Source organism: Anser brachyrhynchus (assembly GCF_964034855.1).
Source record: "Anser brachyrhynchus genome assembly, chromosome: 1".
Lineage (NCBI taxonomy): Eukaryota > Metazoa > Chordata > Aves > Anseriformes > Anatidae > Anser > Anser brachyrhynchus.
The window spans coordinates 212,990,645-213,016,528 of record NC_137694.1 but is presented as its reverse complement, the minus strand read 5'-3'; the positions used below and the strand labels follow the sequence as shown (position 1 = coordinate 213,016,528).

The window sequence follows — 25,884 nt, the reverse complement described above, 5'->3', positions numbered from 1 at the left end:
GGACACGGCTCTGGCTTCGCTGAAGACTGTGAAATCATTGTGATGAGGATGGAGAAAGCTAATCAGGTGGTAGCATCGCATTCGTTCCTTACAGAATTCTACTGTCTCCTAAAATTCCTCACAGGGGCCTGCATGAGATAAAAGACTATAAAAACTAGTCAGTATGTACCTGTCATACTGGATAACAATGGAGTCCAGGAAGGTTCCATCCCCTTTGATGCAGTCAAGACAAAGTAATGAGAACATTTCAGATGCCATTCCTGTAGAAAGCCAAAGAAACAAAAACAAACAAGGGCTCCCAAGAATCTCAGAGCAAGTGGCAGTAAGGATCTAAGAATGGCCAGAGTGATAAAGTCATAAATCAACCTGGCTTAACAGTGTTTCCAACAGTGGCCAAAATAAAAAGCCTAAAGCTGAATCTGAGAAAGAACAAGTATGTATACAGGAATATCTTCCCCTCTCCCAAAAATTTACAGCCCAGGGCTTTTCTGTTTTATCAAACAGCCCCTGGATTTCTCATCCAGGAACCTATACAGTTGCTTTTTAAACTCACATAAACCTCCTTCACCTGTAACATACTACAGCAAGGAATTCCACAGCTTCATTACAAATTGCATGAAGAACACGATTTTTTGGAACCAGCTTCCTTTTATGCTACCCAGTTCTGATCATAAAAAAAGACTGCAGGTTGTATACCAGCGGAATTAAGATTTCATAAAGGTCATGGAATGTAAGTGATTCCAAAGAAATCACAAATGTTCAAAGGTGCAACATGGTCTCTGACGGTCGACAATACCTAAATATGATTTACAGTTTCGCCGTAGAATCACTCAAAGGCAGAAGCACAAGCAGAGTACTGTACTGGAAGTTAGCAGCAATGCCAAACTACACCCTGGCTTTTGTGCACATTGAGGAATTGAATATGTTCATTCCCAGAGGATTGAATAATTCAGCCAATTATGTGACAAGACAGCACAAACATGAATTTAAAAGGCCAAAAACCCCACAAAATACTTAAAGGGGAAGAATACACTATTCGTCTCTAGGAAAATTATTCCAAAAACTAGTCACCCTCAGCAGTAAGTATGTATTTTGCATTTCTAACCTAATTCTATCAAGCTTATTGCCAATAAGACCTGGATCTGAAAGGTTAATTGTAGAGGTCTCTGCTTATATGTATCTTACTCTTATGCAGAATGTCTGATGTGGACTTGTAAACCTCCTCTGTAAGGAAATGGTAAAAAGTCTTTACTTTCTCACTGTATGAATATTTTCCTTGATCTACAATAATTACTGTAGACATTGCTACACCACTTTGCAAATCTGCCAGAATCTTTCAGTCAATGTTTTTGTTCATGCAGCACAGCAGATCCTGCGTGGTGGCAAAATAAATGCAAGTACATTAAGTTGTTTTCATACTGTGTGCTATTAAATTTCTAGAAAGAGTTATAAATAGAGAACCACAAGGTTGAAAAGGAAACTTCTAGTAAGTATCCTACACAACACTTATCTCAAAGTTATTCATTGTCCTTGTCCTATCTTCTCTCCGAGACTTCCAATAGTTGCAAATTTGCCAGCAGTTAACACAAAAATGGCACAGAATATAGTCATAGTTGAATTTCAATTATAGGAACGGCATCACAAAATCAGACCAAAAGATATCTGAAGATAGTAAACTGTATTCAACAACGACAAATGGTAGTTGACTAGGAAAATGCAAGAGAAGCACATACTCCACCCAGGAAAGCTCCCAGACATTTGCAGGTCAGGAACCTTACACCAGGTATATTTTTTTATGTATTTAAATAATACTCAATTGATTTCTTTCATTAAAAGAATTGCCCCTTGAACCCATGTGAACTTTTAGTATATACAGCATCCCTTACACCACCAGCTACTTTGCTACGCTAAGACTGTCTCCTCAGATCACTCACTGAGGAAGGAATAAGAAGCTTTTCTAATATAGAAGAGAGTTTTCTTCCAATGTTACTTGAGGAGGATTACCTCATATTCATCAAAAGGCTCCAGAGCCTGCACTCTTTGTTGTTCATTTTCTGGAGTACAACAGGTGAAAAACTCATTCATATCCATGACACTGCACTCAGTCCAGCCCTAAAACAGAAATCCCTCAAAATCATTACTTCTGGAAGAATAGAGACTCACTTCCCACAAGAAAATAAAGACCTTAAATAAAGTGCCTGCATGAGCCTTTAGGACTGTCTAGCTGAAACAGCAGCAGCCCAGATTGCGATGAGAATAGACATCTTGCCTGTAAAACTCTGAAAAACTTAATTACATTAAAAGCCTCAGAGGAACCCATCTTGCCTTAATTCCATACCAGAACATAGGCTGCAAGTTGGTGCAGAGACCTTCAAATGACTAGCCATGTTTACCAGAAAGGTCAGTGGCTTCGCCTTGTCCCTGTTTGCTTCAACCCATAGGTGGCCCAGATGATGACTTCCAAAATAATTTAAAGTTACCATCTTAGGGCTACTAAGATGATGAAGGCCTTAGAGGAGAAGACGTATGAGGAGCAGCTGAGGTCACTTGGTCTGTTCAGCCTGGAAAAGATGAGGCTGAGGGGAGACCTCATTGCGGTCTACAGCTTCCTCACAAGGGGGAGTGGAGCAGCAGGAGCCGATCTGTTCTCTTTAGTGACCAGTGATAGGACCCAAGGGAATGGAGTTAAGCTATGTCAGAGGAGGTTCATGCTGGATATCAGGAAGAGGTTCTTCACTGAGAGGGTGATTGCACACTGGAACAGGCTCCCCAGGGACGCAGTCACGGCACCAAGCCTGTCAGAGTTTAAGAAGCATTTGGACTGTGCTCTTAGTCACTTGGTCTGAATTTTGGGGTAGACCTGTGTGGTGCCAGGAGTTGGACTCGATGATCCTTGTGGGTCCCTTCCAACTCAAGATATTCTATCATTCTATGATCTTTCCCAGGTAAATCAGGTTTCATGTGTGCCCTAGGGCTGCAGGTACTTACTTTTTCAAAAAAGCGCCTCTGCTGAGCCTCACAATCAGGGTATTGTGACAAAGAATGAAGTGCAGAGTTCAGCTGGCTAAAATGCTGCTGCATGACACGTCCAAAGGGGTCCTCAGGGTGCATCTGCTCATACAGCAGAAAGCATGCCTGAGAGAAATGCTCTGCTGCCCACTGAATCAAGGCATCTGACCTGTCAGGCAGATGTACATAAGAATAATTAAATAATTGTGGGCCCAGTTATTATATGGCACATGCAATACATCTTCCTGCAACATCATAAAGCATGCTATTAAGGCATCCTGACAGAGATAATTTACAAAAGAGAAACCTGTGCTGGGGACCTATGAACATGTCATCCTCCATGTGTGAAGAAATAAATCAAAAATCAATCATTTGAGGCTTTTATCTTTTTTTTTCTTTTTTTTTTTTAAAGAAAATAAAAAAACATAGAAGGTTCACAGAGTAACAGAACAACTGAGGCAGCAGGTACCTCTGGATGCATCTGCTCACATCCCTGCTCCAACAGGGCCACCCAGAGCTACTCATCCAGCACCATGTCCAGATGGCTTTTGAAGATCTCCAAGGAGATTCCACAGCCTGTCTGGACAACCTGTGCCAGTACTCCATCACCTGCACAGTAAAGAAGTGCTTCCTGATGTTCAGACAGAACCTCCTATGTTTCAGTTTGTGCCCATGGCCTCTTGTTCTGATGTCATCTGGAAATATACTACCACATCATACATATGATATAAGGAGCTGTTTGGGACTTGCACAGAATCCGTGAGCTTTAGTTACAAGACGGCAGGTCTCCCAGCCCAAGATGACTTACAATGAAGCTGCTTATTCCCACTTTACCACCTAGCTAACACAGGATAACTCAACTGACCTGCTGTTTTCCATATAGGTGAGCACCACCTCTGCTATGAAAAGGGTGGGGACTTCATTGTCCAGTCCTGCTTCTTTTAGGGCTGTACTCAGCTTAGACAACTCTGATAAATCCACTCCCAGTAATTTATAATCTTCTCCAGAAAAGGTGGTAGTGACTCCTATGGGACAAAAATGATACAAACTCACTACAGTGTTCATGCAGTACTGAAAACAAAAAGGACAAACAGGAAAATCAGCTCCACCAGCAATCATTTATATGGCTGTGCCCATCAACTCAATTTCTCTGCAACATATACAAGAAAACCCCATAACTGAATGAACCACAAAGGGATTGCGTCAAGAAGCGTCAGTAAGAGACCCATTAAACTCAGACCTAAAATTCCATTATTCCTAATACAAAGTTCACCTACCGATTTCCAATAGAATTATATTTACTATTACAATAAAACTTTATTATGTTTACTTTAATAACATTTTTATATTACCACTATCATTCAGAATCAAGAGCTCTCATTTATGGACCTTTCAGTTCAGGCTAAGAAAGTACCATTGCTTTGTTACAATTTGAACGTTTTCCCTCACAACTATAAGAATATTCTTAAATTTAGTTGTGGGTTTGGCGTTTTTGTTTTGGTGTGTTTTTTTTGTTCTTTTATTATTACTATTTTAAAACCAAACTTCATTTTTGTAAAATGGTACTGGATTCTGAACTAGGACATGCTAACTCTCTGCAAATACTAGGACTAGTCTTATAGATCACTGTTCTCAGAAATAACTGTCAACTCACATTATCATGGCATACCTTTGTACTTCATAAGAATATAAGCTATATGCTGGTTGAACCTTTTCAACCAAAACCAAATCATAAACTAACAAGTTTGTAAAGTAACTTTAGAAATTGCCTGCTCTATGCCTCTATACTAGTGCAATCCAACAATTACACCTGTCCTGAGAGCTGCTAATTTACACTGTTCTCAAAGGCATCCATTAATGGAGGTTAAATGGTCTTCATAAGCATCCCATGCCAGTGTTCCCTGTTATTTTCTTCTAATATCTAACTTGCCTACCCTTCACTTCTTGTCCTCTGGACACAGAGAACAGGGTATTGCCATATGTTTTGTCAAGTGTCTTTTACTTCAAGTATCTGGAAAGTTACTGGTATGGACAGAATTCTTTTCCATAGGACGTTGTAGATATTAAAAATGAGGATGGATTCAAGAGGAAACTGGACCAGCTTATGGAAGAGCTACTCACTAAGACGTGTTCAACTGCTCATGGGAGGCAGGAACTTGTGTTCTACTTAACTCGGTAGCTGTTCTCCATCTGTATTTAAACTGCAGATCACAGTCTAAATGTAGTGGCTTGCATATGTCTCTGTTGTATTTCATTCCACGTTTTCCAGAACATACTTCAGTCCTCAATCATTCTCCTGACCTATCACAGAGCATGCAGCAGTTTGCCATTGTTTTTGTATTGGTAAGCTCAAAGTTGGACATAGTACTTCAAAAGATGTCACAGAATGAAACTGAGCTCTTCACAAACCCATTGTCAGCCATGCATCTTCTAGTTATCTCCCAATGCTTACAAATGGTTTCTTTGTTCCCTTTTTTTTTTTACCCAGAAAATGAACATATACAACTTCCTAGTTCCTCTGACATCATGCCTAACTTTTAAAAGGCTGAAGCTTTGTTTGTTTCTTCTGAACATTTAGTATCCACAACATGTTCCAGAAGTATCATACCTAATTGTTCCCCTTCAGTATCTCCCACAAGTGCTGATAACTCTTTTGCTGTTTTGATCAGAGTAGCTTTCTGGCATGCCACATTTGGGAAATCCACCTCATACATCACAGTGTGATGCAGAAGACCCATGTCTTTCAAACGGAAGTACAAGGAGTCAAAGCCAGCACCTAAAGACAGGATCTGCAGATAAAGTATCACAAAAAAAGTTATATTCAACTCTAGCAGCACCCTGAGCATCTACCTGTGAAGAATATTCAAGTTCAAGAACGCAACCTGTTGAGTGACGAAAACAGGCAATCTACCAAAAGAGGTAGTACATTGTATAGATATTGTCCCCTCCCAGATATTGCTGTCAGAGTGATAAATGGAGAGCCAGTAGTGACAGTCAGATTCTCTGTGCTCTTCCGGGGAAGGATCACAATAGATGCACTAATAAGCTAAAAGTGCCGAGATGCAAAAAATATTTTTCTCAAGTACAGTGGAAACTACTAGTATACCCAAAGAAACTGTACCTGTGTCCTAGGATAGCTTTGGGTCTTCAGCAGAAAGTCTTGAACACAGTGATCTACAGCACGGGCACGGATATAATAACCCCTGTGGAATGAAATTCAATTATTTCTCCAACACTGGCACCCTGTTTCAAAAAACTTACCTTCTCTCTCAGCTTCTCCATGCCTGACGATTTTGTCATATCTAGACCTTGATAATATATACAGAACTCCAGTATTCAGTGTCTTAACCATCAAGACTACGGATAACGCAGAGAAAACGTGTAGATATCCTAACTGGACCTGTTCCATTTTGCATGCATAAATATTCAACGGGTGAAAAGTATGAATCCAGATGGTTCGGTTGCTTCCCTACAATGTGGTTGGCCAACATATGAGCGCCTTCTCCCAAATCAGACAGCATAACAATATGAAACTAACTCCTTTATATGCCCTGTTGCTCCTCCAAGCCATCAAATCCCTCACTGGAATCGTGACACCGGGCACCCCCGCACCGCCCGCTCCTCACCGGTGGACAAGCGGCGCACGCCGCCGCCGCCGCCCCGCCAGGAGCGGCAGGAACCGGTCCTCGATGTAGCCCCGCTCCGCCGCCGAGCACTTGCTGATGGCGCTGCTGCCGCCGGTGCCCTGCACCTGCCGGGACAAGGACACCGCGCTGGCGCTTCTGACAGACTCGGGCGCTTCCCCGCCAAGGCCAAGAGACACCCGGGCCCACCGGGGCGGGGCGGTGGGGCCGCACATGGCCAAGCAGCGCCCAGGGGCTCCGAGGACTGGGCAGCTCTCACCGGCGCCGCCGAGCCCCAGCCTCTCGCCGCCCGGGTCTGCCTCCCCCCTCCCCGAAGCCCGTCCAGGCCCCGCCGGCCGGGCCGAGGTCCCGCCTGCGCGGAGACGTCCCGGGAGGCATGGCCCCGGCCGGCGCACACTCACGGCGGCGTCGCGCGGGGCGCCCGGGCGCCCGCGGCCCATCCCGCCCGCACCGGCCGGCAGCGCCGAGCAGCTCGAGCGCGCGCTGGGCGCAGGCCGCGTCGCAGCGCGCGGCGCGTCAGGGGCGGGACGCTGAGCGTGGAGCGCGCCCCCTGGCGTCCCGGCCCGCCCCGCGGTCCCACCCCCGGGCGACCGGCCTGGAGCGGCGGCCCCCGTGGGACCGCGGTCCGGCCCGACGCACTGCCTCGCGCTGCCGCCGCGGCGCTCGGCGGATCGCGAGCGCGGTCTCGTACCTGGCTCCGGTAGCGAGGGAGGGCCGGAGGCACGTCGCCATGGCAACGGGCAGCCTCCGCGCGGTAAGCGGAGGGGCGGGGGGAGCCGCGTCAGGAGCAGGGTGCGGCGCTTCCCGGGCGGGGCGCCGGGCTGCCCGCAGGGCGCCGATCGCCCTGGCGGTGCGGAGGGCTCTGAGGCTGTCGATCTCCCTGGCGGGGCGTGGAGCTCTCCGGAGCAGGACGCGGAGGTGCCCGGGCTCGCCGGGCTCGCCGTGGCCGCGCACGGAGCGCTCTGGCGCGCTGCTGAGCTTTCCGCGCGGGGCGGTGAGCTCCCCGGCGGGGCGCAGAGCTCGCTGGAGCGGTGCGGAACTCCATGCGGCGCTTGAGTTGGAACTGACACCGGCGACTGCACGTGTTTTGGGACGTGTTTTGGGGGCTCACAATCTGGCAGTCTTCACGACAGACAGGCAAGGGCACGGGGGAGTCTGTGGTAGAGGAGGTGAATATTCCATGTTGTTTCTCTTCAGGGCTTGCGCTAGGAGTTCTAGAAGAGCCACGGTAGCCTGAGCTGTTAGGTGTCACGAGTACTGTGCTTGCATCCTGAGCTGTTAGGTGTCACGAGTACTGTGCTTGCATCCTATTCAATATCTCTCTCTCTAGATCTGACTCCACAAATTAGTATATTGTGCATTAAATTAGTTAGAATCTGAAAATGTCACTTTTACAGAGAATGATCAGTATGCATATTTCTGACTGGGTCCCATGTGCCAGCTCAATCCTCAACCCACTGTTAGCATTTTATCAACAACCACGTGTAAATTTTTTTCTGAGGTTTATTTTATTAGTGTTACCTCTTAGGTGATTCCTGGCATATTCGAAGTAGCCTGTAGCTCCCATACTTGTGTTTGTATTCTAGAAGTGTGCACAGTTTCTGCAGAGATCAAGGCTTTCCTTCCCTCCAGGTTCCCTTTTTGGTAGCTGTTCATCATTTCGTTGGGCTTGTCATGTTTCTAGAATCTGGAGATGATATTTTGAATTAGTTGCAGTTAACACTCAGAGGGAATGCTAGCCCATCCTGCTGGCACTTCAGGTCCTGCAGTATTTCTAATTCTATAGGCATCCTGAGAATGATGATGGAAAAAAATGCTTGGCAGCAAGTTGGGGAATGGCTACTCAATTTACTGCATCCAGCTGTCCCAGGAAGTCCTTTCCAGTCCTATGTTTCTATATCCATAATCTTCTGTGCAAGCTCTGTGAAAAGACACTGAAACATGAAGTGGACATCTTGGGTTTAACACAAGAAGACAGACCCAAATAGCTCTGAGGGGTACGGGGACTGGGAGGTTAGTTTCCTGTCCTTAGGACAAGGTACCGCATGCACACTCCATGAGGGGAGGCTCTTTATTGGATTTCTGTGGTGAAGGACAAGAAGATGGTGTGCAGCCATTCTTGGGCCTTTGTGTCCAAACCCCATCTGCCACAGGTATAAAATCCTGTAATCACTCTTAATTTTATCAGGCTCTAGTTTAGAAGCAACTGGGATTTTTGCTTCTATCTCTTTCTTACTTTGCAAAGATGTTTTAGAGCCTGATCACTGTAATAGCTAGAAAACTCATCCAGACTTCTTGTTGCATGTATTAATAGCCATCTTATATCCATCTAGATTCACAGTTAGTCTTAATCTGAAATGGTTCCTTTACCTTTCTGGCACAGACTCCAAGTGTACAAGCAGACTAATTTATCACCACTTGGTCTGTGTTTTGCCAGACTAAGCTTAGCTAAGCAAGTTCTGTTGGTGGGAAGTAGAAGGCTTTTAAATGCATTTCTGAGAGGGGGTGGATGCTGTGTGCAGAGGGTGTGCTGCCATAGCACTGCCACATCTTTGGAGATCCCTTCCAACACCTACAATTCTGTGATTCCCTCTGGTTTGGACATCTTTGCAGGCTGACACGGGGGAGGGATAGAGTGGGCAACCTTCCCCGCCTGCTCTCTCCTTCCACTCCTTTGAGGATTCCCCTGGGGCTCTGCATGACATTCAAAGCCTGTGAGGAATGCACAACCCACCCCCTTTAACATAAAACACATCGCAGAGCAGCACAAGCATCTCGGGGCCCCATGCTGCTCCCACCCCCAGCCAGGCGGGCGGTCTGAGGAGAGGGGAGCACATAATGAAAAGCATTTGCTGCAGCAGCTATCTATAGTCTTTTGTTTGGGAGCAGGCAAGGGACAGGCGTGGCTCTGCCTGCCTGACCTCAGAGCTGACGTCAGAGAGCCCCAGATGAGTAACTGAGTGCTCTATAGGGAGAAGCACGGCCAGGATATACGAAGCATAAGTTGCAGGGCATCAGCATCACCAAGAAAAGAGGTAAATGGGAGGTGTTGTCTCCCACAGAACGGTGCACGATATCGACATGAGTCAAGGCTCTGGCGTCAGTTCTAGGTGGTCCAAAGACATTGGGGCCTCTCCATGGACTGACAGCAACACAAAATATGTGCTTCTGATCTACAGTGAAGCATTTTCCCTTATTTGTCCTGCCATTTTAATCACTTGGATGCATGCTGCAGGTTATCAGTTGCAGCACAGTCTCTGTGTCAGCTTGCATCTGCGAAGCAGATCTAGGAATGGTAAAATGGTTACACATCTGCCTTGTGCTATCCAGTAGGACTGTGCATGAACAATATTGCTAGCTAAAATACTTGATTCTTACATTACCTATATTGTCCTGTTGCTCCCAGTCACTGCAACAGGGAAGGGCTGGGCTCATCTGCTAATCTAGGGCAACATAAGATCCTGGAGAACATATGGTATGAATCTCGGATCTCAATCATTTTATTATAATGTAATATCACGGAGAGGTCTCAGCAACAGGGCAAGGCCTTGTCAGGCTAAGGCCAATATGGCAAAATTTAGAGACCATAACTTCTAACCGTAACTTCTAAGTCCTATACGTATACACATGCAACACTTGAGCATACAACGTAAATACTTAACAAAATACAACTGGGTCATCAAAGACAATGATTAGCAAAACAAGCTACAATCACAGGAGCCAACTCCTAGTCATTTTTAAGAATTTCAAAAAAGAACCAAAACAGTACATTGTAATCCAAAATAATCTGCTGCCAAGGAAGATACTGTGATTTTTTTCACTGTAGTGCTCAGCGAAATCTTTTCTTCAAAAAGAATTATGGAATGAAGTTCAGAAGATACCAGTAGATACTAATGACAGAGACGATGAAAAAGGAGAGAAGAAATAGTTATCCTATGTCTTGTGACAAGTTAAGAAACACACGGGACAGTTATGAGGGCTCTTAAAAGACAAAAGAAGTAGTGTACTTTATGGCCTTGTAGAAACTGCAGTAGAGAAGGGGGAACTAAGGTAGAAATGTAGCTATACTAGCATGGAGAGAGAATATTTGCAGCAGTGTTATAATGGACGAAGATTTGTGAATTGACAAGGAGGGTGAAAAGAACTGGCTGAGGAGATGTGAGGACAAAGAATGTTGAGGTATGGTTTTGTTTTTCTTCTGTTTTTGTTTTGCAGAGATCTTGGACCAAAAGATCTTGGGCAATTACAAGTGCACTGATATTTATAGGATGAAAATGGCATATCTTGTGAAATTGTTGTACCCTTAATACAGTATCAGCCCTGGGCAAAATGGTGGAAGGTTGCTACACACTGTGAGAGGGAGCAATGATTGTCATTAACTATACAAGCGTTATACCTTTCTGAGCAAGATAATAAGTGTGTTTGTAATGCCAGTGGAGATATGTTGATATGCTAGGAGGTTTGCTTCCCTGTTTTATTCCCATGCAATATTGTGGTCTTTTAAAATATCCTTTCTAATAATTTAGAACTTCATTAAATTATATTGTCCATTCCATACTGAAGGACAAAAGCTTGATCTCAGGCAATGCTGTGGTCGAGTTTTTCTTAAAAAATACCTAAGCTGTCTGAAAAATGTCTATCACATCAAGTGATACTGACCCCCCACTCTGTCTTTTGTCTTCTTGGTGGGAGGCACTCCTCATCTCGTAACCCACCATTAGAGTTCCTATACTACCTGCTGCTTTCACCATTTTAAGTAATACGTTACCAAATATGTCTGTTGTATTTATATTCGGTGATTCTCTGGACATTTTGTGAATAAACATGGATTGTGGCAAAGCACCCATGATACTTTTGATAAACTAATATGGCATTTTTTGCTGCATTCCACTTATGTTTATGCTATTCAAAGACCTTATCACACCTTCTCAATTTGCTTTCTCTCTCTAAACAGCTCAAACTCATTTATTGCCAGGTGTGACGTTTTTCAAAAAGGTATGAGCAAGATTGGACTCCAATTTCTGTTTAGGGAAGTTTCAGAAGTAACCTTTCTGCCTTTGTTTACAGCCCTGATGTATGGGGGTGTTGCTCCACCAGCCGCTTTAATCATCAGACCTGAGCATCTCCAAACTCACTTTGTATTTTAGAGACAAGGACACTGCCTTGTGCTTCTCTCCAAGTGCAAAAATGAAACTGTCTGTTTCATAATTTCTCTGGTGATTTGAAAGCCTTCAAATATCTGGCTGTTACATTGTTTCCTCCTCAAATCTCTGTATCAAATTTTCCCATCTGTAGAATGGAGATAATAACAATTTTCTTACTTGCAAGGTGGAGAACATGAGAAAAAAATAAAGGAATTTTGGCTCATTAGAGACAGATACAGGATTTCAATAAGGTATTTGGCAGTAGTGTATGAAGACCGACTTCTTTGTGCAGGTGCTAAGGGAGCCAACTAGGAAAGGTGCCCTCCTAGATCTGTTGCTGGAGAATAGAGAGGATATTGTGGGGGGCGCGGCAATTGGCAGACGTCTTGGTCATAGTGACCATGAAGCATTTGAGTTTAAAATTTTTGGTGACAGGAGGAAAACTGCCACCAAAATTTCAGCCCTGGATATGGGGAGAGCAGACCTTAGGCTGCTCAGGGAACTAGTTAGCGAGGTCCCCTGGGGAGCTGCTTTTGAAGGCATTGGTGTTCATCAGTGCTGGTCAGTCTTTAAGCCCTGCCTCCTAAAAGCACAGGATCAGGCAATTCCAAGATATTGGAAGTCAAGCAGGCGGGGCAGAAGGCTGGCTTGGCTGACCGGGGATCTTCTTCTGGAGCTTAAGCAGAAGAAGGAAGTGTATGGCTGCTGGAGGTAGGGTCAGGCAATGTGGAAGAAATACAGGGATGCTGTTTGCGTTTGTAGGGGGAAAATTTGTGCGGCCAAAGCCCAATTAGAGTTGAAGCTGGCCAGGTCTGTGGGAGACAATAAAAAGGTTGTTTTTGTTTGTTTTTTAAATATGTGAATAGAAAAAGGAGGATCAAAGAAAACATAGGTCTGCTACTTGATTGGGAAGGTTACCTCACAGACAAGGACATAGGCAAAGCAGAGACGTTTAATGCTTTCTTTGCCTCTGCCTTCAAAGCCGATGATGGGCTTTGGGACCCTGGGAGCCCTGAGCTGGAAGACCATGGCGGTGGGAATGATAAACTCCTAATTGACCCTGAACGTGTGCAGGATTTGCTGCTCCACCTGCATCCATACAAGTCCATGGGTCCAGATGGGATTCATCCCAGGATGCTCAGAGAGCTGTCTGATGTCATTGTGGGACCTCTCAATTATTTTTCAATGATCTTGGGAATCTGGAGAGGTCCCAGTAGACTGGAAGCTGGCAAATGTACCAATTTTCAAAAAGGGTAAGAAAGAAGACCCTGGTAACTACAGGCCTGTCAGTCTGACTTCAGTACCTGGTAAAATTATGGAGAAGATTATTTAGAATTATATATATATAATTATACAATTATAATTATATAGAAGATTATATTATTGAAGTACACCTGGGGGACAATGGAGTCATTGGTCCCAGCCAACATGGGTTCACAAGGGGTAGGTCCTGTTTGACTAACTTGATTTATGATAAGATCACCCGTCTTGTCAATCAAGAGAAACCAGCTGATGTGATCTTTTTGGATTTCAGTAAAGCTTTTGACACTTTCCCATAGGATCCTACTCAACAAAATGTCCAGCATACAGCTAAACAAAAACATTATATGATGGGTGAGCAATTGGCTGACGGGCAGGGCTCAAAGGGTTGTGGTAAATGGGGCCATATCAGCCTGGTGGCTGGTCACTAGTGGGGTCCCCCAAGGCTCCATTTTAGAGCCAGTTCTCTTCTGTGTCTTTATAAATGATTTGGATGTAGGGCTAGAAGGTCTTTTGAGCAAATTTGCTGATGATACTAAACTTGGAGGAGTTGTTGACTCTGTTGAGGGTCAAAACGCCTTGCAGAGAGATCTGGACAGATTGGAGAGCTGGGCAGTCACCAACACATGAAGTTTAACAAGAGCAAGGGCTGGGTCCTGCACCTGGGATGAGGCAACCCTGGCTATACGTACAGACTGGACGATGAGACGCTGGACCTGCACGGAGAGATCTGGGAGTTTTGGTTGATAGCAAGATGAATATGAGCCAGCAGTGTGCCCTGGCATCCAGGAGGGCCAACCAAATCCTGGGGTGCATCAAGCATGGCATTGCTATTTGGTCTAGGGAAGGGATTGTCCCGCTCTACTCTGCGCTGGTGATGCCTCACCTCGAGTACTGTGTGCAGTTCTGGGCATTACAGTACAAAAAGGACATGAAACTATTGGAGAGTCGCCAGAGAAGGGCTACTAAGATAGTGAAGGGCTTAGAGGGGAAGACATTTGAGGAGCGGCTGAGGTCACTAGGCCTGTTCAGCCTGGAAAAGAAGAGGCTGAGGGGAGACCTCATCGCAGTCTCCAGCTTTCTCACGAGGGGGAGTGGAAGGATAAGCACCGATCTGTTCTCTTTAGTGGCAAGCGATAGGACCTGTGGGAATGATGTCAAGCTGTGGTTCAGGTGGGAGGTTCAGGCTCGATATCAGGAAAAGGCTCTTCACCAAGAGGGTTGTCACGCACTGGAACAGGCTCCCCAGGGACATAGTCACGGCACCAAGCCTGTCGGAGTTCAAGAAAGTGTCTGGACTATGCTCTTGGTCATATGGTCTGAATTTTTGGGTAGACCTGTGTGGTGCCAGGAGTTGGACTCAGTGATCCTTATGGGTCCCTTCCAACTCGGGAGATTCTATGATTCTGAGAGCTGATGAAACACTGAGCAGTGTTTTTAAACTTTTGGTTTAAAATATGTTTCTGTATGTAACAGCGGATAATTGTCATCATCAGGGTTATTTCAATGGGAGTCCCACAAATCAGTTCATGGTTACAGAGTGGTAGCTGTGTCCTGGAAAGCAGGAATTAAAGGATTTATTGATTGCATTAGATGACCAATAGAATATGAGTTCTCAGTTTGATGATATAACTAGATAATATAGCTAGACCAAAATCTATTTTGAAGAGTACATAAAAAGGGCAATGTCACAGAATCACAGAATCTTTGAATAGCTTGGGTTGGAAGGGACCTTAAATATCATCTAGTTCTAGCCCCTCTGCCATGGGCAGGGACACCTTCCAGTAGACCAAGTTGTTCAAGGCCCCATCCAACCTGGCCTTAAACTGTGGTGGTTTTACTCGGGTGGGCGGCCAAGCTCCACCACAACTGCTCTCTCACTCCCCCTCCTGAAAGAGGAACGGGGAGAAAATACAGTGAAAAGGGCTCAAGGGTTGAGATAAGGATGAGGATATCATACAGTAATTATCGTGACGGGCAAAACAGACTCAGCATAGGGAGATAGTAAGATTTATTGCTTATTACTGACAAGCTAGAGAAGTGAGAAACAAAGGAAAGAAACCCAAAGCACCTTCCCCCCCATCCACCCTCTTCCACCTCCTCCCCCCAAGCAGCACAGGGGAACAGGGGAATGGGGGTTATGGTCAGTCCATAGTGCTTCTTCGCTGCCGCTCCTTCTCGGTCACTCTCGTCCTCTGTGCTGTGGGGTCTCTCCCACGGGATGCAGTCCTTGGTGAACTGATCTGGCGTGGGCTGCCCACAGGCAGCAGCTCTTCAAGAACTGCTCCAGATATGGGTCCGTACCACGGGGTCCATCCCTCAGGAGCGAACTGCTCCAACCTGGATCCCCCACGGGCAGCAGCTCCTGCCAGGTCACCTGCTCCTGCGTGGGCTCCTCTCCATGGGCTACAGGTCCAGCCTGGAATCTGCTCCAGCAGGGGTCTTCCACAGGCCGCAGTCTCCGTCAGTGCAGGTCCACCTGCTCCACCATGGTCTCCTCCACGGGCTGCAGCATGGAACCCTGCTCCACCATGGTACTCCATGGGCTGCAGAGGGACATCCTGCTTCACCATGGTCCTCACCACAGGCCGCAGGGGACTTCTGCTCCGGCGCCTGGAGCACCTCTCCCCCTCCTTCTTCACTGACCTTGGTGCCTGCAAGGCTGTTCCTCACTCCTTGCACTCTCCCAGCTGCTGTGTGATGCAGCGTTCTTTTTTCCCTGTCTTAAATATGCTCTCACAGAGGCGCAAAACAACATCACTTCTTGGCTCAGCTCTGGTCAGCAGTGGGGCCCTTACCAAATATAGGGCAGCTTCTAGATCCTTCTCACAGAAGCCACCCCTATGGCCCCCTGCTACCAAAACCTTGCCACGTAAACCCACTACAACTTGCAGGGATGGGGCACTCATAACTTCTCTGGGCAGCCTGTTTCACTGCCCCACCACCATCATAGTAAAGAATTTCTTCTGAATATCTAATCTAAATCTACCCTCTTAGTTTAAAACCATTCCCTCTTGTCCTATCATTATCTGTCCAATTAAAAATTTGTTTTCCATCTTTTTTATAGGACCCTCTAAGTATTGAAAGGCTGCAATGAGGTCTCACTGGAGCCTTCTCTTCTTCAGGCTGAAATATCATGTACAAAGGATGATTGGTACTACTTATGTATATTTCATTGGTGTAATGAAATATACATTTCCCACAGCATTCTCCTGAAGAAACTGGCTGCTCAAAGCTTGGACGGATGTATGCTTCATTGGATTAAAAACTGGCTGGTTGGCTGGGCTCAAAGAGTTGTAGTGAATGGAGTTAAATCCAGCTGGAGGCAAGAGTGGTGTCCCCCAAGGCTCAGTATTGCGGCCAGTTCTCTTCAATATCTTTATCAACGACCTGAATGAGGGGATCGAGTGCACACTTAATAAGTTGCAGACGACACCACGTTAGGCGTAAGTGTTGATCTGCTTGAGGGGAGGTGGGGTCTGCAGGGGGACCTGGATAGGCTGGGCCTATGGGCTGAGGCCAACTGTATGAAGTTCAACAAGGCCAAGTACCGGTTCCTGCACTTGGGGCACAACAACTCCATACAACGCTACAGGCTGGGGAAAGAGTGGCTGGAAAGCTGCCTGGCATAAAGGGACCTGGGGGTATTGGTCGATAGCTGGCTGAATATGAGTCAGCAGTGTGCTCAGGTAGCCAAGAAGGCCAACGACATCCTGGCTTGTATCAGAAATAGTGTGATCAGGAGGACTAGGGAAGTGATTGTCCCTCTTTACTTGGCTCTGGCGAGGCTACACCTCAAATACTGTGTTCAGTTTTGGACCCCTCACTATAAGAAGGAAATTGAGGTGCTAGAGCATGTCCAATGAAAGGGCAACGAAGCTGGTGAAGGGTCTAGAGAACAATTCTTTGGAGGAGTAGCCGAGGGAGCTGGGGTTGTTTAGCTTGGATAAAAGAAGGCTCGGGGGAGACCTTATTGTACTTTATATTTACCTTAAAGGAGGTTGTAGCGAGGTTGGGACTGGGCTCTTCTCCCAAGCACCAAGTGGTAAGATGAGGGGAAGTAGCCTCAAACTGTGCCAGGGGAGGCTTTGGTTGGATGTTAGGAGAAATTTCTTTACTGAAAAGGTTATACAGCATTGGAATAGGCTGCCCAGGAAAGTGGTTGAGTCACCATCCCTAGCGGTCTTCAAGAAACGTCTGGATGTAGAACTTAGTAGCATGGTTTAGGGGTGGACTTGTCAGTACTAGGTTAAAGGTTGGACTAGATGATCTTTTCCAGCCTGATGTCTTTTCCAGCCTGAGTGGTTCTATGATTCTATGAATAATTGCTGGCATAATGTCAGTGTTCTGAGATCAGCACTTAAACCCATTCTGGTTTTAAGTCGTAAGGAGTTCTGGTTTGAGACCTCCCTTTTAATCAGAGAATGAAGGCACACAGTCTCTTTAGTTTTGAAATGATTGTAAAGTTATCTTTGTATCCACAGTGGGGCTTTCAGAAAGTCAAGTCTGATCTGGATTTGGACTGTGAGTGAATTTTGTCAGTGTTCTAAGTACGATGCCTTCCATGTTCCTCTAACAGATGACTATTTCTTGCCAATCTCCTGATGTTTCAGGAAGCAGCATGTTGGCACATTTTCCATCAGAAACGGTGTTGCTTTCCCCACTTCAGATCTTCTCATCCACATGGTGTTAAAACTAGAATCACATTCACCAATTTCTTTATAAGAAGATCAGATGAACTGCACTAGCAAAGGAAAAGTATCTCTCCAGTGTCTTAAGCCCCATTTCTTCACCTTTCCTTTATCAGCTTCACTATTATCTTTGCTCCCAGGAACTCGTAACCTAACACACATCTAGCCATTTTCCAGGAGTCTCTGGTCCATGAATTTGGCCTTGTTTATAGCATCTGAACCAGGATGTCATCACATTGGGGCCCCACACATAGATGGCAAGGGAGGAAACAGTATAAATTATGTTAGGCCCTGCTTTCTTGTGGTGAGATCTCTACTTGCCAGAAACTTCTGGCCTTTGTTCTGAGCTGGGAATGGTTTTCGCAATGGAGAGGGAGGCACTTTCTATTCTGAGTGGAGAAAGCAATACCAGGGAAGGTTTTAATTATCTCTCATCAGTACAAAGCAACCAGCCTGCTGTACTATTGCAGGAGTTGATGAACAGTGCAGTCCCAGTCCAGTCCATTACAGCAAGAAGGGCTGCAGGAATGGAGCATGTTCTTACCCCAAGAGAAAGGGGTCTTTGCTGGAGGATGAGTTCTTAGTAAGACCCAGAACGGACCTGCTCCCAGGAAGAAAGGACTTCCTCTCTCAGGCTTGAAGCAATAGAGAAGCAAACACCAATTAGAAATGGAAGGGAAGCACAGTAGGCTTTTCTCACCTTTCTTCCATCTCTCAGCTGAGGTGACATGACATTCTGGTATTGTCCTTCTAAGACATCCTAAAGACTAATGTACAACCTGGGCTACTGCAGTTCATAACCTAGCAGGGAATGTTTCAAGCATGTGGAAGATGCTCTTGTCTTCATTTTCATGCCTTGCCTTGCAACTATCCTGTTTTTCTTCAGTGTAGCCTGGTGGTCAAGCACTTTGGGTTCCTGGTATGAAAATTATCTGATCAGTATTTTTCAAATGCTTTGGGGGGGAGCGTTTTGTTTACGTGCTGTTCCTACTTTTTCATTCTTCCTATGCTAATTCTCCATCTTGTTGCCATTATCTGTTAGTGGTTCACATTATCTTTGCTAGATCCTTTCTCTGCTTTGTTTTTGCTTTCCCATTGTAATCTGTACTGTCAGACGCATTAATTTTCTGTAAATGATAAACAAGCCTTACATTTTGCTTTTTTACTTGAGAAATAAAGAATCAACAATAAGCACAAAACAGAAAACCTGTAGTTGTGTGGAATGGAGGGGAAGGATAATGTTTCTCAGAATTACAGGCTTCTAAAAGCTACATATTGTTCATTCTGTCACATTATTATGGTAGAGGATCCCAAAGCCATTATGAGTCCCTATGTTTTGTAGGTGACTGAAATTGGATATGCTGTCTTGCTTAGTATGGATCTGCACATCAGATATGACAGTCCTGGGAAAGTACTAGAATCATAGAGTCATAGAATCATAGAATATCCTGAGTTGGAAAGGACCCACAAGGATCATTGAGTCCAGCTCCTGGCACCACACAGGTCTGCCCAAAAATTCAGACCATATGACTAAGAGCACAGTCCAAACGCTTCTTAAACTCCAACAGGCTTGGTGCTGTGACTATGTCCCTGGGGAGCCTGTTCCAGTGTGCGACCACCCTCTCAGTGAAGAACCTCTTCCTGATATGCAGGATCTTTGGTTTAACTTAACACGATTAGCATGATGCCTAGAGAAGCTGTGGCTGCCCCATCCCTGGAGGTGTTCAAGACCAGGTTGGACGAGGCCCTGGGCAACCTGATCTACTGGGTGGCATCCCTGGCCATGGCAGGGGAGTTGGAACTAGATGATCTTTAAGGCCCTTCCAACCCAAGCCTTCTTTGGTTCTATAATTCTATGATTAGTAATGTATATAATATGTTTATAATATAGAATCATAGAATCATAGAATCATAGAATATCCTGAGTTGGAAGGGACCCTTAAGGATCATCAAGTCCAACTCTTGACACCGCACAGGTCTACCCAAAAGTTCAGACCATGTGACTAAGTGCACAGTCCAATCTCTTCTTAAATTCAGACAGGCTCGGTGCAGTGACCACTTCCCTGGGGAGCCTGTTCCAGTGTGCAACCACCCTCTCTGTGAAGAACCCCCTCCTGATGTCAAGCCTAAATTTCCCCTGCCTCAGCTTAACCCCGTTCCCGCGGGTCCTGTCACTGGTGTTAATGGAGAAAAGGTCTCCTGCCTCTCGACACCCCCTTACGAGGAAGTTGTAGACTGTGATGAGGTCTCCCCTCAGCCTCCTCTTCTCCAGGCTGAACAGGCCCAGTGACCTCAGCCGTTCCTCGTACGTCTTCCCCTCCAGGCCTTTCACCATCTTCGTAGCCCTCCTCTGTACACTCTCCAACAGTTTCATGTCCTTTTTATACTGTGGTGCCCAGAACTGCACACAGTACTCGAGGTGAGGCCGCACCAGCGCAGAGTAGAGCGGGACAATCACCTCCCTTGACCTACTAGCGATGCCGTGCTTGATGCACCCCAGGATTTGGTTGGCCCTCCTGGCCGCCAGGGCACACTGCTGGCTCATATTCAACTTGCTGTCTACCACGACCCCCAGATCCCTCTCTTCTAGGCTGCTCTCCAGCGTCTCATCACCCAGTCTGTACGTGCAGCCAGGGTTTCCCCGTCCCAGGTGCAGGACCCGGCACTTGCTCTTATTGAACTTCATGCGGTTGGTGATTGCCCAGCTCTCCAATCTGTCCAGATCCCTCTGCAAGGCCTTTCCACCCTCATTCGAGTCCACAACTCCTCCAAGTTTGGTGTCATCAGCAAACTTGCTCAAAATACCTTCTATTCCTACATCCAGATCGTTTATAAAAATATTGAAAAGTACCGGCCCTAAAATGGAGCCTTGAGGGACCCCACTGGTGACCGCCCGCCTGCCTGACGCAGCCCCATTTACCATAACCCTTTGGGCCCTGCCCGTTAGCCAATTGCTCACCCATCGTATGATGTTTTTATTTAGCTGTATGGTGGACATTTTGTCCAGTAGGATCCTATGGGAAACGGTGTCAAAAGCCTTGCTGAAGTCCAAAAAAATCACATCAGCTGGTTTCCCTTGGTCCATCATACGGGTGATCTTATCATAAAAGGAAATCAGGTTAGTTAGGCAGGACCTACCCTTCACAAACCCATGCTGGCTGGGACCAATGACTGCTTTGTCCCCCAGGTGCGCCTCAATAAGTTCGAGAACCATCTTCTCCATGATTTTACCAGGCACTGACGTGAGACTGACAGGCCTGTAATTGCTAGGGTCTTCTTTCTGACCCTTCTTGTAAATCGGCACAACATTTGCCAGCTTCCAGTCTACCGGGACCTCTCCAAATTCCCAGGATCGTTGAAAAATAATTGAGAGAGGTTCCGCGATGACGTCCGCCAGCTCTTTCAGCACCCGGGGATGAATCCCATCCGGACCCATGGACTTGTAGGGATCCAGGTGGAGTAGCAAATCCCGCACACGTTCAGGGTCGGTTGGGAGTTTGTCATCCCCACCGTCCCGGTCCTCCAGCTCAGGGCACCCTGGGTCCCGAAGCCCATCATCGGCATTGAAGACAGAGGCAAAGAAGGCGTTAAGCGTCTCTGCTTTGCCTATGTCATTGCCTGTGAGGAGACCTTCCCTATCAAGGAGCGGCCCTATGTATTCTTTAGTTCTCCTTTTTCCATTCACATATCTGAAAAAGCCCTTTTTATTTTCTCTCACAGACACAGCCAGCTTCAACTCTAGGTGTGCTTTGGCCACACGAATTTTCTGCCTACAAACACGAACAGCATCCCTGTATTCTTTCCATGACACCTGGCCCTCCTTCCAGTAGCGAAACACTCTCTGTTTCCGCCTAATCTCCATTAGAATGTTCCTGGTCAGCCACGCCGGCCTCCTGCCCCGCCTGCCTGACTTGCGATATTTAGGAATTGCCTGATCTTGTGCTTCTAGGAGGCATCGCTTAAAGAATGACCAGCACTGGTGGACATCGAGGCCTTCAAGAGCAGTTTCCCAGGGGACCTTGCTGACTAGTTCCCTGAGCAGCCTGAAGTCCGCTTTCCCCATATCTAGGGATGAGGTTTTGGTGGCACTTTTCCTTCTGTCACCGTAAATTTTGAACTCAACCACTTCATGGTCGCTATGACCAAGGCGGCCACCAATCACCACATCTCCCACCAGACCCTCTCTGTTTTCTAGCAACAGGTTTAGGAGGGCACCTTTCCTAGTTGGCTCCGTTAGCACCTGCACCAAGAAGTTATCATCTAGGTGCTTCATGAACCTCCTGGACTTGCTCGTGTCAGCCGTGTGGCACTCCCAGTTAACGTCTGGCAAGTTGAAGTCCCCCATAAGGACAAGGGGAGTTAATCTCGAGGCCTCTCTTAGTTCTGTAAAGAATAATTTATCGGCGCTATCGTCCTGGCCAGGCAGTCTGTAATAGACTCCCACAACGACATCCCTTTTATTCGTTCGTCCCTTGATCCTTACCCAGAGGCTCTCAACTTTGCCATCGCCGACCTGAAGTTCCACACAGTCCAGCCCCTGCTTCACATACATCGCCACCCCACCACCTCGCCTACCCTGCCTGTCCCTCCTGAAGAGCCTGTAACCATCTATCGCAACACCCCAGTCACAGGACTCATCCCACCAGGTTTCGCTTATGCCGATGATGTCGTAGTTGCAGGACTGGGCCAGGACTTCTAGCTCATCCATTTTATTCCTCATACTGCGTGCGTTCGTGTAGAAGCACTTCAGGTGCGTCTCCTTACACTCAGCACCTTGTGGATCTGCCCGAAGGACCTCACTGGCACACAGCCCCTCTGATTCTAGCGTGCCTTCCCTTGGGTCTTCACCGGCGTGCCTGGTTTTAGCCCCTTCCCCCTTCGACTCTAGTTTAAAGCCCTATCTATCAGCCCTGCTGATAGATATATGAAATATATATTAGAATAATACGTTTATATACATATGTGTATTATTTTTATATATAAGCACACATCTACCAGCTCTCCCTTTTGTATAACGCAAACACACAAGCTCCTGAGAAATGCTGTGAAGTTTTTCTTGTATAAGTCATCTAATCTTCCAGACAGCTTAAAAAAAAAGCCGTCTGTGTTTTCATCACAGAGATACCTCCCGCGTAGGCCTAGACTGTTAAAATCATAGTGATTACTGGAGATGGTGGCAGGAGAAAGAACACCTGAAAGTTAAGCTTCAGCCATTTCTTGGATAAATAGTTTGCTTTAATGAAATTAGTGCAGTTTCAGTGTGTTACACTTGCTATGGTAATACACTTCTGAAGAGTTACAAATGATACTCAGATTGCTGGTGGAATTACAGGGATGAGCAATCATCTACTAAAGTAAAAAAAATGTATTCTTCTGATTTCTCTATTATTGTGACCCTTTCTCACGTAATTTTACTTTGAACACTTTTTTTCAGATCTGCCAGATGCCTGATGAATGGAGAATGCTTAAGTTGTTTAAGATTATTTTTTCCCTTCATTACAGAACCACAGAATCATAGAGAAGGGAGGGTCCTCTGAGGTCGTCTTGTGAAAGCTCCTTGCTCAAGCAAGGTCAGTGAACCAAAGATATTTCCTCCTTGAGCTTCTTTAGACTGAGAGGTGCAAATGACTGGTCAGTTGATTTAAAAAAAAATGTTATTGTTAGACCACTGTTTATCACCTTATATTTTCATCTCATATTTCACACATAGAAAAAAAATAAATGACCAACTATTCCTTCTTGACATCATTAACAGTTTAACTATAGCCACATAACAGATTGCCCTATGCTGGATTTATTTTGTTCTTAGTTTACTTCAAAAACAAAAACATGTTTTTATTATCTAATATTAATATACCAGTGAGGTATATTTTCTCCTTTCCTTTTTCATTGGCTTCAGTTTTACATGATCTAGGGGAATTGTGCCACTTAGAAATTACCTATTTTCCTTTCGCAATTGCCTCCTTTTCTATTTGCATGATACAGATTTGACATGCCAAAAGCAGTCATGATCCCATAATTACAGCTTAATTACCATTTTTTGTTTTGTTTTATTTTGTTTTGTTTTGTTTTTTTTCAATCCATAGTAATGTAACTGAATAGGGAAGGGAAGGGGAGGGGAGGGGAGGGGAGGGGAGGGGAGGGGAGGGGAGGGGAGGGGAGGGGAGGGGAGGGGAGGGGAGGGGAGGGGAGGGGAGGGGAGGGAAGGGAAGGGAAGGGAAGGGAAGGGAAGGGAAGGGAAGGGAAGGGAAGGGAAGGGAAGGGAAGGGAAGGGAAGGGAAGGGAAGGGAAGGGAAGGGAAGGGAAGGGAAGGGAAGGGAAGGGAAGGGAAGGGAAGGGAAGGGAAGGGAAGGGAAGGGAAGGGAAGGGAAGGGAAGGGAAGGGAAGGGAAGGGAAGGGAAGGGAAGGGAAGGGAAGGGACACACAAACAGATTTTGGTTCAGACATTACCAATGACCAGAAATTCACACGATTAGCTTGTTCATATTGTTAATTACTTGGGCTGTTAAAAGTTTGTATTCTGCATTTGAGTTAAATTGATCTCTTTCTTAACATTCCATCCAGGAAAGTTTTGCATTCTGTTACAGTCAAGCTAACAGACCTATAATTGTTCAAAATACTTTTTCTTAAATATAGATAATGCATTTGGTATTTACCAAATATTTCACCTCTAATGTGGCAGAACTGGTTAAAAATTGCCTCCGTTAACAATTGCTTCAGATACATATTCCCATTCCTTCCTTCTGGGATGGAGAGGAGATGAGGAGATTTAGTAAGAACTAAATTAAAAATAAATCTAATTGTTTTAATCTGAGAAATTATCATTTCCATATCCTTATTCCTAGTAGCACCTCTGTTTTTGGTACCATGTTTCTCAGGTGTAGAAATCAGTGTCTTTCCCATTTCTATAGATTCTAAATGTATCATCTTTTCCAAGTGGCTATTCATCCAGGGAAGTCTGGTGCCTTAGCCTATGAAAACATGGTATTAGGCCTCTGTACAACAACAAAACAAAACACCTGCTTTGGTATGGTGACTCTAAATTCGAGAGACATGGATTTGATGGATGGACCAAATAGGGGGGATGGTCGTGCTCAAAGAGTTGCAGTCAATGGCTCAGTGCCCAAGAGGAGATCAGTAACGAGTGGTGTTCCTCAGGGGTCAGTATTGGGACTGGCGCTATTTAACATCTTTGTTGGTGAGATGGACAGTGAGATTGAGTGCACCCTCAGCAAGTCTGCCAATGACACCAAGTTGTGTGGTGCAGCTGACACGCTGGAGGTTAGGGATGCCATCCAGAGGGACTTTGACAGAAATCAGGTTGGCCAAGACCCCATCCAGTCTGGCCTTGAACGCCTCCAGGGATGGGGCATTCACAACTTCTCTTGGCAACCTGTACTAGTGCCTCACTGCCCTTACAGTGTAGAATTTCCTCCTAATGTCTAGTATAAATCTATCCTATTTTAGTTTAAGACCATTCCCCCTTGTCCTATCATTATCTATCCGAGTAAAGAGTCCTTCTCCATCTTTCTTGTGCTAGGGGCCCCAAACCTGGATGCAGCACTCCAGGTGGGGCCTCACAAGGGCAGAGTAGAAGGGGACAATCACCTCCCTCAAGTTGCTGGTCACACCTCTGTTGATGCAGCCCCGGATGCAGTTGACTTTCTGGGCTGCAAGAGCGCACTGCCAACTTACGTTGAGCTTTTCATCCAACAGAATCCCCAAGTCCTTCTCTTCAGGGCTGCTCTCAATGTGTTCTTTTCCCAGTCTGTACTCCTGTCTGGGATTGCCCTGACCCAGGTGCAGCACCTTGCACTTGGACTTGTTGAACTTCACGTGGTTCAGATGGGTCCACTTCTCCAGCCCCTTTGGATGGCATCTCTTCCTTCTTTGGTATCAATCACACCACTCAGCTTGGCATCATCAACAAACTTGCTGGGGGTGCACTTGACATCCTCTATGTCATTGATGATGATATTGCAAAGTACTGGTCCCAAGACAGAACCTTGAGGTACACCACTCATCACTGATCTCCACCTGCACATAGATCCATTCACCACTACTCTCTGGGTCCAGCCGTTGAGACAATTCCTTATCCACCGGATGGTCCACCCTTCAAATCTATATCTGTCCCAC

General features: G+C 45.9%; 2 protein-coding genes across 33 annotated transcripts in view; one reads left to right on the top strand and one right to left on the bottom strand.

Moving 5' to 3' along the window:
* LCMT2 (leucine carboxyl methyltransferase 2) overlaps positions 1-7,180 on the bottom strand; it is a 43,688-nt gene extending 36,508 nt beyond the window's left edge. For 23 of the 30 annotated variants that reach the window (XR_013942157.1, XR_013942158.1, XR_013942159.1 and 20 more), the window contains exons 1-7: positions 6,636-7,039; positions 6,131-6,212; positions 5,618-5,798; positions 3,875-4,034; positions 2,989-3,178; positions 2,005-2,112; positions 170-260 (exon numbers count right to left, since the gene is read on the bottom strand). Coding sequence is in view for 7 of the 30 variants with exons in the window: in XM_080568364.1 (XP_080424490.1) it covers positions 170-260; positions 2,005-2,112; positions 2,989-3,178; positions 3,875-4,034; positions 5,618-5,798; positions 6,131-6,212; positions 6,636-6,868 (1,045 nt within the window). In the remaining 23 variants the exon portion in view is untranslated. The other 7 variants (XR_013942178.1, XR_013942179.1, XM_080568366.1 and 4 more) reach the window with 4 other exon arrangements.
* A 38-nt stretch (positions 7,181-7,218) lies between these two features.
* The window catches only part of DCHS1 (dachsous cadherin-related 1), an 86,456-nt gene continuing 67,790 nt past the window's right edge, over positions 7,219-25,884 (top strand). For 2 of the 3 annotated variants that reach the window (XM_080567792.1, XM_080567793.1), the window contains exons 1-2: positions 7,219-7,407; positions 23,251-23,318. The gene's annotated coding sequence lies outside the window, so the exon portion shown is untranslated. Of the gene's footprint in view, positions 7,408-23,250; positions 23,380-25,884 lie in introns of all 3 variants that reach the window. The other variant, XM_080567794.1, reaches the window with a different exon arrangement.